The 17,267-nt window shown below is 32.0% G+C and overlaps 1 protein-coding gene across 18 annotated transcripts in view; it reads right to left on the bottom strand.

The window, feature by feature from the left end:
- The window catches only part of LOC145263054 (sodium/hydrogen exchanger 9-like), a 328,320-nt gene that overhangs the window by 76,022 nt on the left and 235,031 nt on the right, over window positions 1-17,267 (bottom strand). For all 18 annotated transcript variants that reach the window (XR_013864465.1, XR_013864464.1, XR_013864468.1 and 15 more), the window contains exons 11-13: window positions 12,938-13,049; window positions 7,059-7,212; window positions 6,474-6,522 (exon numbers count right to left, since the gene is read on the bottom strand). Coding sequence is in view for 13 of the 18 variants with exons in the window: in XM_080119887.1 (XP_079976013.1) it covers window positions 6,474-6,522; window positions 7,059-7,212; window positions 12,938-13,049 (315 nt within the window). In the remaining 5 variants the exon portion in view is untranslated. The remainder of the gene's footprint in view (window positions 1-6,473; window positions 6,523-7,058; window positions 7,213-12,937; window positions 13,050-17,267) is intronic.

Genomic DNA, 17,267 nt, shown 5'->3' with positions numbered 1-17,267 from the left:
CAGACAGGTTAGCACTCCGAAAAAAAGTGAGAATGTGTGTGTGTGAGAGGACACTTCTCAACCTATATACTCAACAAATTTTTTATCTAGACTTGAAATAGACAAGTGGAAAACTTTTTAATGGGTTGCTAAGCGGTCAAAATTGAAAAATTGGTATGTGGAGGTCATCTTATTTTTATCTATCAACTGTTTCACGAATGTACATGTGTGAATCGTTCACATGACAGATTACTTATGTTAAGAATAAGTAGGTTTGAAAACACTTTTTAAAGATCGTGGCAAGGTGGTCTAATGATTATTGTACTCGAGTCATTATGTTTTGGTTTCGATCTCAGCTCAACTATTATTTTTACTTACAAGAAGTGAACTGTTTAGAAAAAAAAACATACTTGGATGTACATGTCTCAGTTTCTTTCGTTTTTTTCTTTTTGTACAGGAATTTAACGTTACGTTTAATACCTATAGGATTTCTATTTATAATAAATAAGAATTGTACATTAATTAAAATATTAGGGAGACCTGTGGAAATTCCACAGGGGACTGATTCATATGTAATATATTGATGTTGGCATTCTGTAGATGTTCAGCATAAATGGAGACACTCTGATATTATTGTAGCTCTTTTGTTAAAACTGCAAAAGTATTTATCTAAGTTAGCAGGGACGCCTGGCGTAGCCAGGTCATAATGTACGCTTAAATATGATATTTTAATTCTTGCAGATTTTGTATATCTTATTATAGAGTTAATATTCTATTGATTTTTATATATTATAAAGTTGTGATTTCAAAAATAAAAAATATATCTATACGACTTGGGTTCATCAGCTTGAATCGAAACTGAATCCTAAACTTATGAATAATATATATATATATATATATATATATTGTTGTTTTCCAGCTACTATGCTTAGAGTAGTTTACACAACTCAAACCTTTTTCTCTTCTTTTCGTAAAGATGTTTTGCCAACCGTTCAAAAGAATTCTGTTGTTTATAAATTTGTTTTTCAGTGTGGAGCTGACTACGTTGGCAAGACATCCCAAAGATTGGAAATGAGAATATCCCAACATATCCCTCGGGATATTCGATTACACCAGGTTTCGAGAACATCCGGGCACTCCCAAGCTCATGAGTTCGCCATCAGTAATCACCTGATTAGTATAAATAGGTGTTCTGACCAATATTCCGATGGTTGGTTTTCTGTTTTATACAGTGCTAGGTCGAACTATCATCTCAATATTATTGAGGCGTTAGTCATTAATAACTCTTGACCTAGCCTGTGTAGACAAAAGATTTTGAAACATCAGTTGGAAATATTTACTGATTTAAAACCACCTGAACAGTGAGAATTTCTCACTGGTCTTCCAACTGAAACCAAATTCCCCTCTTTCCTCATTCGATTCTTAGCTTTTGATTTATCATTCTGACGTTTCCTCTTAGAGGGTCAGACGATAAGGCCTTAAGGAAATTTTAACAATTCCACCTGCCCGCTTTTTTTTTGTTTCTTTGATTTAAATTAAACTATGTTTCCTCTGAAATTTCTCCTTCCATTTTGCTGTACCAAGAATTTACTTATATATATATATATATGAGCAAACAGTTAATAAAATGTTAAAAAACACTTTGAAATGAGTTAAAAACATATTTAATCTGGAAAGGAAACACCAGATAAATGGATAGTCTTTAATCCACGGAGTTTCGAGCTTTTACATCTGGCTGAAATAATTTTATAAATATTAATTCTTTAATATTTATAATATACTTTAATTTTACCATCTTGGATCATTTTGGTAAATTTAATTGTAATTTTTATTTTATATATATATATATATATATGTATATAACTTTAGTTCCTGCAGCTATAATCGGAACCAAAACTTATGAGGAATTCTTGGTAAAATTATTCATAAAAAATAGATGACTTAAGTGCCATCAGCTATAATTGAAACCGAAACCAAAATTATGAATTCTTAGTGAAATTATTTATAAAAAAATTAAATGGCTTGAGTGCCATCATCTATAATTGAAATCAAAACCAAAACTTATGAAGAATTCTTGATAAAATTATTTATTACAAGAAATAGAAGTAGATAACTATTAAATGACCCGGATGTAAGCGTGACACAGAAAATGACACACACGCTATCGTATTAATATATAGATAATATTATGCATATTTTATGACCGGGCCACGCCGGGTGGTCTGCTAGTGTGTGTGTGTGTGTGTGTGTGTGTATATATATATATATATATATGTCTGATTGATGACAATTATCACTTCCTACACTGATGGTTGCATAAGCATGAAATATTAATGTCTATGTATGAAAATAATTGTTAATATTTATTTAAAAATATTGTTATATATGAGAGAAAAAGAGTGCAAGCGATAGAGGTAAACCTCTTGCTACATTTAGCTACACTGTTCACAATCGCCTCCACTCTCGCTAGGACTCTTCAGAAACTAACTGAGGATAACTCTTCACCTGACTAAAATAGCTTCATAGACTTCAACTTTTAGGTCACCACTGACTTTCACTGAAGTCCCTCTATCTTATCACCCCCTTCACTTACAGATATACATGAAATTCTCTGTATATGTAGAAAGATTTCGTGTGTGCTACATAATTAAATGCTGGTAGATCAATATACAGAAACATTTTTATTTTGTTTTCTTTAAATATATATATATATATATATATATATATATATATATATATATATATAAGAACAATAGGAATGGGAAATGAAGTCACAAAAACTATATATTGGTAAATATAGATGGGTTCAATAATTCAATACAAACAATTAGTTGAGAGGATAGAAGGGACTTTATGTCAAGGCATTTCGAAGCTTAATGCTTCTCATCAGAAGAGTAGAGAAGATGCTAGGTAACATAGTGGGGATGCGGCGTCTAGCGTGGTATTCATTAGGAACGAAATAGATCAATTAAAATTATAGATGATGTTAGGGGGATTTTTATTGAATTCTAAATAAAGGAGTGTATTATATAGAGTGTAATGTAGAAAGGTGTATAGGGTCTTTATCATAGTCTTAAATGTATGTAGTGTATGTTTTAGGGCTAAAGTGGAGGTATAGTGTGGGTGGGTGGTAATTCTATTTTATCGGTGTGTAAGATGTTTATTATCAAAGATACTTGTTGAGCTTTATATTGTCCCGATAAGTATCCTCTTATAGAATTGAGCTCACTCTTTTCTTCTAACGCACTAAGCTCTCTCTCTCTCTCTATATATATATATATATATATATATTAGTTTATAATTGATGCTGAATTAGAACAGAAAAAGTGCACAATAAGTACTGAAATTCTACAACTTAAGTTTTTGAAAAGGGTTGATGTAGTGGCTGCTTACTGAACACAGAAAATAGGAATGACTAGCTGGCATTGCCCGGTCATACAATACGGTTAAACATGATATTTTAATTTATGCAGATTGCGTACGTATTATTATAGAATCAATCCTCTATTGATTTTATATATTACGAGGAATATTTTGGCCGGTGGACTAATTCGAAAAAAAAAAAAAAAAAAAAAGAAAAAAAAAGATAAATAAATAATAATGATAATGTCGTTCATCAAGTTCCATCTGTGTTTGTTTACAATATCATGTCAGCTGATATTTGAGCTTAACGATGAATGCCCTGGAAAAGTCACTTCTGATTAATGTTTAGTTTTAAAATATGAAAACGAAGAAACGATTTGCAGAGATTTTAAATGGTACCTCTTCTTTTATCGTAAATTGAATTTATTAATAAGAAAAATCAAAATAAAATGGTGAGGTACACCTGGGCTTGAACACAGGACCTTTCGATGTGAAGTCGAATGCTCTACCCCTAAGCTATATTTTCAGATTATAATAATGTTTTTGTTATCTATACATGTCACAAAAATATATAATATCGAAAAAAAATATTACCTGTCATTTTTGCAAACTTGTTTATATACTGCATGTTTATCAATCTTGGCATACATGTGTTATGTTCATGCGATAATAAGTAGTGTAGCAATAAAGTAGAAATTATCAAAATTTATACAGAGTATGTGCTAGAAAAGATAAAATAAAAATGTAACACATGTATGCCAAGATTGATAAACATGGAGTATATAAAGAGGTTTGCAAAAAATGACAAGCAATATTTCTGTTTTCAATATTATATATTTTTTGTGACATGTGTAGATAACAAAAAATTTATAATACTATAGTATTCAAAAATCAGTCTAAAAAAATGTTCATTTTGTAATTCTTTGAGACTTTTATATTGATCAATATTGGCAGCCCCAATGACTGTCTAGAAATTGTAAAAAAAATTTAATTCTATTGAGAAATCGTATCTGTTCATGATCCAATCAAATTTCCAATAATATATCCAAAGCTTATCTTACAAAAAAAAAAAAAAAAAATCAAGCTCAATAAACTATGCCGTCTATGCAATCAATTTGAATTTGAATTTTCGAAAATTCCTGGAAATGCCCTTTATACGTACAAAGTCAGCTGTCTTCATTTGATTTTGTTTCGATTTTCAGATGTTGATTTCCATGTTAATGTGTGTGTGTGTGTGTGTGTGTGTGTGTGTGTGTGTGCTCGAACGATTTCTATTTCTGTGATAAAATGTTATTAAAATGTTTTTGACAATTCTGATTGCAGTTGTTATATTTGTTTTATGTTCTGTCTGGATTTCTTCAAACACAACATATCGCAAGATGCAAGAAAATATTTCTTTTGATTAAAATAATGGGTTCAGTTGAAAACGATGACCAACTAAAACAAAATGCATCTGAAAAATGCCGTAGACTACAAAGCAGAAACATTTTAAATATAAAAATAAGGATCATAATCCAAAACACGTAAGTGTTTGTGTGTTTTGGAATGAAGCTGAACATCTGTGTAATAGGCAACAGATTCCAAAAATCACCAATTGTTCTTAAATATGAAAGAAATCATTTATACTTAAAAAAAACTCACTCATTTATACAGTACTTTATATAAAAAAATAAAATGAAAAAAAAACCCAAAAAACTCACAGTACTTTATATAAAAAATAAAATTGTATAAAAATACACTTCTAAGATTGAAAAAAAAAACTCGCTCATTTATACAGTACTTTATATAAAAAAATAAATAAAAATACACTTCTAAGATGAAAAAAAAACTCGCTCATTTATACAGTACTTTATATAAAATAAAATTATATAAAAATACACTTCTAAGATGAAAAAAAACTCGCTCATTTATACAGTACTTTATATAAAAAATAAAATTATATAAAAATACACTTCTAAGATGAACCCCCCCCCCAAAAAAAAACTCATTTATACAGTACTTTATATAAAAAAAGAAAATAAATAAAAAAATTCATTTATACACTTCTAACATGAAAAAAAAAAACTCATTTATATTTTACCTTTTACATGAAAAAAAAATTCTATTCAATTATGGAGACCAAAAGATGGCATGAAATTAGGATCAACTGATGAAAATATTAGTCAACAATTACTACATATTCCATCTTTATTTTACATTCAACACGATTAACACTTATTTCAAAACGTTAACTTTTAACATGGAACTATTAGATTAGATTGGAGAATCAAAAAGAAAAAAAAAAATATTTTTACCAAATAATGTTAACCAAATGTACTAAAATAAAATTTTCTACAGACCCGTATATTTTTACGTTCTGAAATTGTACTTATTCAAAATAAGTTGAATTTCCAAGTTGAACAAAAAAGTCATGTTTGTTCCTTGCATGTCAGGGAGATGGAGAAAGTTAAACTACTTTTCAAATAAAACTTGAAAACAGTTTCAGAACATTAAAAGTATGTAGGCTATTAGAAAAATAAATTTGAAGTTATTTGTTATGTCCTTTCCATGTATTAATTGCATGAAGAAAGACACTAGTTTACGAAGCCTAAGCATGAAACACTAATGTCTGTAGGTATAAAAATTGTTAATATTAAATAAATAAAGAAAAAAAAATATATATATATATAATTTGTAATATATTTTTTTTAAATATTAAGATCTTTTACACCTACAGCCACTATATTAAAAAATATAGTTTATTTTTATTTTTTTTAAATATTAATTTTTATACCTACAGACATTAATGATTCACGTATATATTTCTCGGCTGTTAAGATTACGGAATAAAAAACAATTTATGACCTTGAGAAAAAATAAAATTACATAAAATCATGCATAACTAATGTCAACAATTTTAAATGTTCATGTTGCCAGGTAAAAGGCTACGATTATGCAGTAAAAAGAATCTGCCTTGAAGAAATACTTTTTTAAATGATAATTTTGAGCAAGTGCAGAAACGCTCAACTGAGAAATCTACAAAGAATGTTGTAAAAATAGTAACAGTAAGCACAACATCAAAGTTACAACATCTGCAAGAAAGCGTGCTGATTGAGGAAAGGAAGATGAAGGAGTTTCAAAGAAATACTTACAGTTCGTACAGGCTCAAAAGGTTGTTCTACTTCTTCATCTACACCAACTCTGTAAAAAAAAAAAAAAAAAATGGTTAAAAGATTAAAGCATAAATGATTTTTTTTTTTTCAAATAAAATAAATGAAAAAAAACAAAACAAAACAAAAAGCAAATAAGTGCTGAAAGAAAAACAAAGATGGTGGAAAAAAATAAAAAAAGTGTGACAAATGAAAAAGACACAAGACACTGAAAAAGACAAAACGAATGAAAAAACATTGACAAACGAAAAAAAAAAAAAAAATGACAAACAGGGAAAAAATTGAAAAAAGAGGGGGGGGGGAAACGACAAACGGGTGGGGGTGGGGTGATAAAAAAGAAATCGACAAACGAAAAAAATAATTGACAAATCAAAAAAATTGACAACTAACAAATAATGGACTAAAAAATTAACGAATTTAAAAAAAAAAAAAACGTGGAATTACGTGAAAGAAAGATAAAACATGAAAAAATAATGATTGAAGAAAAAAATGAGGAATGAAAAAAAGGTGATAAAGATTTACGGAAAAAGTTTTGAAAAATTGAAAAGAAAATGATTGAGTACTTACCTAATTTTAAGCCATTGCAACATAGGTGTGGTCACTCCACCACAGAGAATCACCGTGACTAACACAATCATCATTGTGGCAGATACCATGTGTTGTCGAGCTTCTGTCGATGTATTTCGAATCGATAACGCAAAAGCTATAGCACCTCTCAAACCTAAAAATGAAAAGATTCTGATTTTAGTGTACTAAATGTGAGTCAATCAACGTTTGTTCCTATAAGGCTCTTTTTCCTATCTACTTTAATAACACAAAAGACATGCTAAAATATACCTTAGTTCTAGGATTGAGTTATGCTTAAAAAAAAATTGTTTTAATTGGTCTAATTAACTGCAAATTTTAATTTACAAAATAAGTCACCCATCGATTTCCGAGCTAGTTCTCTTGCCTATTCTCATTAAATTGATTCAGCCATTCTCTAATAATCTTTTCATGTCTCTGGGACATTTAGAGAAAGATTAACCCTCACTTTACAGTGTGGCCATCTAATTTACATGTGTGTTTGAACACACAACAGCTAAAATTGGATGAAAAAATATGTTCAGTTACTTCTATATAAGAATAAAGTAATAATAACAATCCATATTATATATATATAATGTCCGTCCATCGATTTTGATGAAAACCGCAAATACTGATGATGACTTACATGTGAAATTTTTGTGGCAAGAGTTGCACAATCTCCAACCACATATCTAAGGCTTTTGACAGGGTATGGCACGATGGTCTTCTAAGGAAAATTAGATCATATGGAATCACTGGAAGAATTCATAACGTAATTAAATCCTTCTTAAGTAATAGAAAAATCAAAGTTGTCCTCGACGGACGTACATCCAAACAATATGACATAAATGCGGGAGTGCCTCAGGGGTCTATCCTTGGACCTCTATTGTTCCTGATATTCATAAACGACCTCCCTGATAATATTGTTTCGGAGATGGGTATATTTGCCGATGACACCACTCTCTATAACAGATATGAGGGGAAAACAAATGAACACATATCCAAGAAAATGGCAGAAACACTAGAGGATGACCTCCAATCCGTAGTGGAATGGGGACAAAAATGGTTGGTCTCATTCAATGCTGCTAAGACTAAGCTTGTTTCCTTCAATAACTACAAGAAACCTTCTCTACCACCAATAGCAATGGCCAAGAACACATTGCCTGAAAGTACTTCTTTTAAACTCCTCGGCCTAACGTTTACAGGGAATATGAACTGGAATAGATACATTGAGAGCATTGCCAAGGCTGCTGCAAGGAAGGTTGGCTCCCTCTACCGTGCTAGAAAACTACTTACGCCTGCCAGTATCCTATACCTCTATAAGGCAACCATTCGCCCATGTATGGAGTACTGTTGTCACATCTGGGCTGGTGCATCTGCTGCTTGTCTCTCGCTCCTGGACAGGGTTCAAAAAAGAGTCGCAAACCTGATAGGTCCTGAACTGTCATCTGGGCTTCAACCTCTGTCCCATCGACGAGATGTTGCATCCCTCTGCCTGTTCTACAAATACTTTAATGGTGAATGCTCTGACGAACTGCAAACACTTGTACCTCCCCGACGTAACTACCCCCGACAAACCCGACAAGCTACTAAGTCTCATCCCTTTACAGTGGAGATCCCTAGGTGCAAGAAAGCCTTTTACTCCAATAGTTTCTTCCCCAGAACTGCGGGTCTTTGGAACTCCCTTCCGGGATTCTGCTTTCCCAACTGCAATGATATGCAGAAGTTCAAGTGTAATGTTAACAAACATCTTTCTACTCTTCTCCCTTCATAATGACCCCGCTAATTAATTCCCTAATAGTAGCCCCCTGCTTCAAAGTGGCACTGTGCCTTGTTTGGGGTGAAAATTGAATAAAAAAAAAAAAAAAAAAAAAAAAAAAGTCGGCACTGTTAAATTCCAGTAGCAAGTAGAAATTTCAGGATGACTGGAAACAAATGCCAAGATAAGGAGAGAGCACATACAGTGCCTACTATTTCCAAATGATCACCCATCTGATACTGACCAGGCTCATCATTGCTTAACTTTGGTGATCTGATCAGAACTGGTGTGTCAACATGATCATGTGACATAGATAAGGTAGTTTCAGGTTCATGTGAACGTTATTACTCTTTACCCCCCCCCATTTTATATATAAGATGGGATTGCCTTATTGCCGAAGATACAAGGCAAAAAAAATGATTTTTCATATTTCATTTGATGTCATTATGTTGAATGTGAAACTTCAACTAAAATAAACTTTCTTGACCTTCAGATTAGGATTAAAGTGTAGTATTTGTTCTGTCCAAAGATGGTACAATAACATTGTGAGGTCTGTGTTTGTACTTAGAATGACATGTCAAAACAAGGGGTTTGTAGATATATCCCCCACCCTAATAATCAGATATTATTTCAAAACTACATTAACCAGAATACTTAGATTAATACGTTTCAGTTTCAACAAATGTGTTACAATAATATTGTGGGGTCTTTGTTCATGCCGGATGTCAATAGAATAGGAATATTTTCAAGCAATATACAACAAATGAAAGATATAACGGTGGAATTTCCAGGGGTCTCGATTAAGTGCATTTAAAAAACATGATATGTATAGTATATATGTATAGTATATATGTATATATATATGTATGTATATGTATATATATGTATAGTATATATGTATACTTAAAATCTATGTACAAAATGAAAAAAAAAAAAAAAATGGTCTGTATATGGATAGATTTGTACCGGTACAATAAACCATTTGCATCCACCTTGTTGGTGCGTATACATCTACACACACACTTTTGTATCTATCCTCTGTAATCACTCATTAATATATATATATATATATACATTCAGTTCAATACACACGTAAACACAGCGACAGGTACATTGTCTATAGATCTTTAACAAGTATATTATTGTGATATATTCACCTCTCACAAGGCATATCACCACTTGGACGTAAGGGGCTACTATTTGGAATCATGCATAGGAAAGATTAACAAGATGTTGGTTTACATTACATTTAAAATTATGCAGATCGATACAGTCAGGGAAGCAGGTAGCAGGAAGGGAATTCCAAAGTCTAGCTGTTTGAGGGAAGAAACTATTAGAGTAGAAAACTTTCTGGCATTTAGGGACCTCAACAGTGAAGGGGTGAGATTTTGTTGCTAAGTGGGTTTGTTGGGGATATGTATGCTGGAGAAGTTCATCAGATCAAATTCCATTAAAATATTTGTAAAAACAGCGATGCAACATTGCGGCGATGGGAGAGGGGTTGGAGCTTAGTTGGCAAAGTGGGATATATTAGATTGAAGACTCTTTTTTGGACCCATTCCAAGAGGGAGAGACTAGTAGTAGATGCACCAGATGTGGCAACAATATTCCATGCATGGGTGAATGGTGGCCTCGGATGAGTACAAGACACTCATGTGTGAGTAATCTTCTAGCAGCAGCCTTGGCAATGTCCTCAATGTGTTTGTTCCAGTTCACATTTCCTGTGAATGTTAAGCTAAAGAGTAAAGTTGCTTCTTTCTTCTCCTTGTCTCATATCACTATGCCTCTATAAGGCCACCATTTGTCCATGTATGGAGTATTGCTGTCATATTTGGGCCGGTGCATCGGCTACTAGTCTCTCGCTCCTTGACAGGGTTCAAAAGAGAGTCGCAAATCTGATAGGCCCTAAACTGGCATCTAAACTTCAGCCTCTGTCCCATCGTTGAAACGTTGCATCCCTCTGCCTGTTCTACAAGTATTATAATGGTGAATGCTCTGAAGAACTGCAAGCACTTGTGCCCCCACGACGTGAACACCCTCGACAGACCCGACAAGCTGCAAAATTCCACCCCCACACTGTAGAGATCCCTAGATGTAAAAGATCTTTCTACTCCAGTAGTTTCTTCCCCAGAACTGCTAGACTTTGGAATTCCATTCCAGGTCACTGCTTCCCCAACTGTACTGACATGCATAAGTTCAAGTGCAACGTGAACCAACATCTTGCTGCCCTAATCCCTACATAGTGCCTCAGTAGATGTTTCCCCTGATAGTAGCCCCCTACACCAAAGTGGCAATGTGCCTTGTTTGGGGTGAAAATGTAATAAAAAAAAAAAAAAAAAAAAAAAAACTATGTCAGGTTTACAAGCTTTGTTTTTCTAGGCCTTTAACTGTAGGAATTGCTTTGTCATAGTGAATGGTGTATCACTTATTTCCAACTGTTTTTTTCTGGTAAACATGTTTCAAAGACTTGCTACGGCATTCGATATTCAACTTTTTACAGATGTTCCAGTGGAGGTATATATATTTTTTTAATTACATTTTCACCCCAAACTAGGCACAGTGCTGGGCTACTATCAGGAACATAAGTTAAAGAGATACTATATAGGGAGTTGAGCAGCAAGATGTCTGTTCACATTACATTTGAACTTCTGCATATCAGTACAGTTGGGGAAGCAGGAATTTAGAAGGGAATTCCAAAGTCTAGCAGTTCTTTGGGGGAAACTATTGAAGCAGAAGGTTTTCTTATATCTCGCGATCTCTGCTGGGTAGGGGTGGGACTTTGCTGCTTGTCAGTTTTTTTTTGGGTATTTATGTTGAGGGAATACAAGGGCTTGTAGTTCGTCGGAGCAGAGGGATGCAACATTTCGTCAATGGGACAGAGGTTGAAGCTTAGATAATAGTTCAGGACCTATCAGGTTGGCGACTTTCTTTTGAACCTTGTCCAGGAATGAGAGACTACTATTGTATAGTAGCCAGCTCACATTCTCTACTTCTGTGTGGCAGAACCTGCACTTGTTCAACTAACAGAGTAGGCAAAGCAAACTAAATTGTTTCCGATTTCCTTTAAAATGATTTATGTTGGTATTAGTAAGAATTATTGAAAAATATTAGAAAATGAGACAGCATCAATTTCAAAATGTATTTTTTTCATTTGTTAGAAAAACCATGACATTTGAGTTTTCTCAGATGTGATACCAAGCTAAACTTGTTGCTTTTCATTATAGTTTGAATGCACAATCTACATGCATTTTCTGTTTGATAATTAGAATTTTAGCATTTTTCGAAAGTAGATCCAATGTTCCTAATCTCCTAACATCTCTCTCATCTTATTGGGTTTTCTCTTCTTTTTTGGTTGGTTGGTTGTTTTTGTTTTATGGCATATCAATCTTTTTCAGCTTATTTAATGCAGAATCAAGTGATTTTGAGGAACGATTTTTTAAATGGAGTATATTTGTTTTTTTTTAAAGTCTGATTCTATTTAACCCATAGTTGGGACCCTAACAGGTACTACCACTCCGGGTCAGAGTGGACCTAGAAGCAATGTCAATTAAAGGGTGGCTCCACACTCCCCAAAGCCCACAAGCTGGGGCCTCACCATCGGATATAGTTTTAGGTCATATCCAGGACCGTTCTTCTTTTTTGTTTAAAACAAAGTGTAACAAAAGACACACACACACTATATATATATATATATATATATATAGGTGGTATGTCTACAATAGATTACATTTATTTCTTTTGTTTTTTTTGGAATTTAAACTGCATTCTTTATTTTTATTTTTTGTTTTACTCAAAGCTTCTTTAAACTATATAATTTTTTTTTTTTTAGTGACATTAACCATTTACTTTTGTCATAGGTTCCTGCTATTTGGATACTGTTGGTTCCAACACATCTCCCTAGTTATCATTCAAGATAATGAAATCATCTAGCAATATTATGTTCTCATCTTGAGTGATCTCATATATGCTAACTCGTTCCTTTCTGTTAAAAGTATAACTGGAGTGCCCAATCTACATGTGGTCCATGTTTGGTACGTCATAAACTTCTAAATAGCAGGCGCTTAAAATGTTAGATCAAAAAGACTGATAGAAAAAAAGGTATGAAAATATTGCGACTTACCAGCAAACATCATCATGTGCTGGAAGGAAAATTTTATCTTGTTTTTCCGTCCCAAATTTAATAAAAGGGACAAAGGGTAAACATTAAAGAACCTTGCTACAAATATTGCAAACTGAATCAAAAGTTAAAGGAAAAATAAAAAGTTGACAAAATAATTTCAAGGGGAAAAAACAAAACAAAAGTAGATTATTCAAATTACTGTTCTCATCTTGAATGTCATTTTTCGCAACGTTTCAACTGATGTAACCTCTGATCATCTTCAGGTGTGTCTTGTTGAACTCTGGAATTTTGATTGGAACCCTTTATTTAATCTATGGGGGTAGCATGCTGTCGTTCCATCTGCAAGGACCCATGGTGTAATTGATTAAGTACTATGTAAAATTCGGTTCTAAGTGACACTCTTTTAGAGGTTGAAGGTTCGATCCTCGGTATGGGCGATACTAAGAATACAATTGTGAATTACTTAAGACTTCTATGCAGTCATGGCTGACAAAACGAGAACATGCTACTCTTGTGGATAAGGTACTAAATAAAATTCTTTTGAAAAAAAAAAAAAAAAAAAAAACCTAAGTAGCGGATTATTCGGACTATTCTTACAATTTTTCGGTAGATATAATCAGGTGCATCTTTGAACTGACACCTTTATTTGATCCATATTATCCTCATTCGCTCAACCTTAAAAATAACAACTCTGAAATTTATACAGAATTTCAAACTAAATTCTATTTTATCCAAGGGGTGAGCAGATTATTCTTGTTTCATCATGCTCGGATAGAAATGTTAATTTCTATGTTATTTTTTTATTGAAATAAGAACCTTTGAGTGTGACTTGTAACTGATTACTAGGGCTGCGGCAGGAGAATATTCTTATTATTTTAACTCTTGAGCATATATCCAATGCAGTTAATCAATCGAGAACCACATCACCCTATCTAAAAACATAAGATATTAACTGATATATATATACTCGAGAGTCAAAATAATTAAAAGAATATTCTCTTGTCATAGCCATAATGATTATGCCAAACCTGTCTGCTATCTGTGCATGTTCAAGTTTGACAAACATATCCAAGTTAGAAAAGACCCATCTAGCTGAAACCATTATCAATAATTTCCCCCTATTCTTTATCTGTGCCTAAACTGCACGCCTGTGGAACTCTCTTCCATTTGCCTGCTTTTCAGCTGACTATAATTCGGTCATCTTCAAGTCCAATGTAAACAAATTCTTGATGAGCCATTCCCCTTAAGCAATCCAATTTACCAAATTTCCACTACTAACAATTACTACGATATTGTCCCATTGGTTACTGTACAATCAATAACCCTTATCCTCGAGTGGCCTCTGAAACTTGATAAATGGTGACTCCTATGTAAAAAAAAAAAGTTGCACCTGAAGAAGATTGGAGGTTACATCAGTTGAAATGTTTAAAACAATCAATACGTTTTTTTAACAATCAATACATTTTTTTAACAATCAAGACGTTTTTTAACAATCAATACGTTTTTTTAACAATCAATACGTTTTTTTAACAATCAAGACGTTTTTTTAACAATCAAGACGTTTTTTTAACAATCAAGACGTTTTTTTAACAATCAAGACGTTTTTTAACAATCAATACGTTTTTTTAATGATCAATACGTTTTTTTAACAATCAATACGTTTTTTAACGATCAATACGTTTTTTTAACAATCAAGATAAAGATAGTAATCCAAATCAAAAATAAAAGTAAACTTTTTTTTTTCTTCAAAAGAAAAACATTTTTTACCAGAAAAATATTTTGCAAAAAACAAATCTTAAAAATAAAACGTTTCAACAAGATGCACCCGAATAAGACTGGAGATTATGTCAGCAGAATCGTTGTGAAAATAATATCTAAGAGGAGAACCGTAGTTTGGATCATCCAAATTAGAACATGTTGCAAAAAAAAAGCATAAAAATTCTTGCCAAAACCCGATTAATAGAAGTTGACTATTTCTGCCCTATTTGCTAGGAGCGGCTGATTATTCAGAACCGTGCGCATCTTGTCTCGAGAGTTCAAAAATATCTCCCCTCCCCCTCCATTGTCTTTTTACTAATTTCGCTTCTTATACTTTCATTTTGTTGTTGGAAACCTTGGCTCTCCAAGGGTGGGGGTACGCATATATTATCACAGTTCAAGCTACTTCTGACAATAAAAAAACATTGAGAAACCCAAGTTATTTTTATTGATCTTATATTGACTTTATATACAGGCATTCTAACATTACTGACTTTATAACATCTAAGAAAAATGCAATTGTATCCAATTTTCAGTGAAAAAAAAAAATTTTCTACTCAAACTTTTGTAATTTTTAGATATATTACTATTTTCGACATGACAATTAAGCAAGTCATATTGTTTTTTTGCTTAAAACGACATATTTAAAAAAAAACATTCGATTTGTTAACTATCTTAACAAGCACTTAAATTTGTAACAGAGTTATCTTCCTTAGATGAGAAAAAATAAAAGAAATTGTCAGTATCAAGACAAAAAATAAATATGTAAAAAAATATTTTTTTCTTATTTTGGTTGGTGTTCATTTTCTTAGATATTTAGAAATTCATTAAACTTGATTATCAAAACAGAAATTCCAATTATCACAGTTCAAGCAACTTCTGACCATAAAAAAATTGAGAAACCCAAGTTGATCTTATGCTGTTCATACAGGCATCGCTGGCATTCTAGCATTACTGACTTTGAAATCGAGTGATGTGTAATTCTTTATAATTCGTTTGTTTAATCCAACTATAAAGTGAATAAGCCCTTGATTTATGTGAGCAGACCTCGGATACAAATTAGGGTTAGTGAAAGCAAACAATTGACAAAACCTGTATGTGCGTCGTATATCCTACAAACAACTGGTCACAAAGCTATGGTGATCCAACTCGTTCTAAGGCGTAGATCATTATTTAGGGATATGGAAAGTAGAAGACTTCATAAGCTATCAAAAGATTTGATAACAGTTTTGTTAGAATAAAAGATGATATTTTTAAAAAAATGTTTATATATTGAATTCTAAATCAAGTGGCCCTTTTCTTTTTTTTTGTTTAAATTATTTTCTTACGATAAAATGATTCTTTTTCCACTTTTCATTTTAATAAATTATTCTATTTGTTGATATATACAGATGCGTTTTCATCCAATTTATTCTTCATGTTTGTATTTTATCACTACTAAAGACCACATTAATTCACTTCTAAAACTAATTAGAGCACTCTCTAAATTCTATCCACACAAGAGGGTGTGCAAGATAATAATTGAACAGTTCACTGTTACACGCTTAACTTCAAGAATGAAAACTAATCCTTACATGTTGTTCTTATCATGCAGCGGACCATTATTTTATTACTTTACATTTTTAGCGGCCACTTGATCAAGTACAATAAAAGGATAAACAATACAGCAGAAGCTGATATCAGAGAAATTTGATCAATTACAATAAAAACTATTTTAAATATTACAAAGAAATAAAACAGAAAATGTCCAAGAGAAATGTGGGTACATGTTAAGATAGGCTTGACGGATCGATGTTTAAAAATATCTCCTTTTAAGCAAAAACAACATGATGTACTTAATTGTCATGTTGAAAATAGTAATATATCCCAAAATTAAGAAAATTTGCATAGAACAACTGCTATTGTGTTTGTAGTAAAGAAAAGTCCATTGCTATAGGCTACAAACATTGCATGCTCTTAACATCTAATCTAAAATGTGTGTTCTGAGTTGACCTCTTCGTCCAAACTCTTTGTCTACTTTATAACATCTAAGAAAAATGCAATTTTATCCAATTTTCAGTAAAAAAAAAAAAAAAAAAATTTTCTACTCGAACTTTTGTAATTTTTAGATATATTACTATTTTCGACATGACAATTAAGCAAGTAATATTGGTTTTTGTTTAAATCAATATATTAAAAAACAAACAAAAAACATTTGATTTGTTAACTATCTTAAGCACTGAAATTTTTAACAGAGTTATCTTCCTTAGACAAGAAAAAATAAAAGAAATTGTCAGTATCAAGACGAAAATAAATATGTAAAAAAATATTTTTTTCTCTTATTTTGACTGGTGTTCATTTGCTTAGATATTTAGAAATTCATTAAACTTGATTATCAAAACAGAAATTCCAAAAGGCCGTCTCCCTAACAGAAAACTACGAAGGAGTACTTTTTCAGCCACCCTTAAGGAATTGAGAGTGACCATTCCCACATATTTGTATTATTCAAACTACTTTTTCGTCTTCAGCGTCATTTTCACAACATTTTAATCGATGTGTATCTTGTTGAACGTGGGAATCTGCTTATTTATAG

This window comes from Euprymna scolopes, chromosome 38, assembly GCF_053919585.1.
Source record: "Euprymna scolopes isolate OS-2025 chromosome 38, ASM5391958v1, whole genome shotgun sequence".
NCBI classification, from domain to species: domain Eukaryota; kingdom Metazoa; phylum Mollusca; class Cephalopoda; order Sepiida; family Sepiolidae; genus Euprymna; species Euprymna scolopes.
Note: the sequence above shows the minus strand (reverse complement) of the source record. Positions and strands in the feature narration are given on the sequence as shown.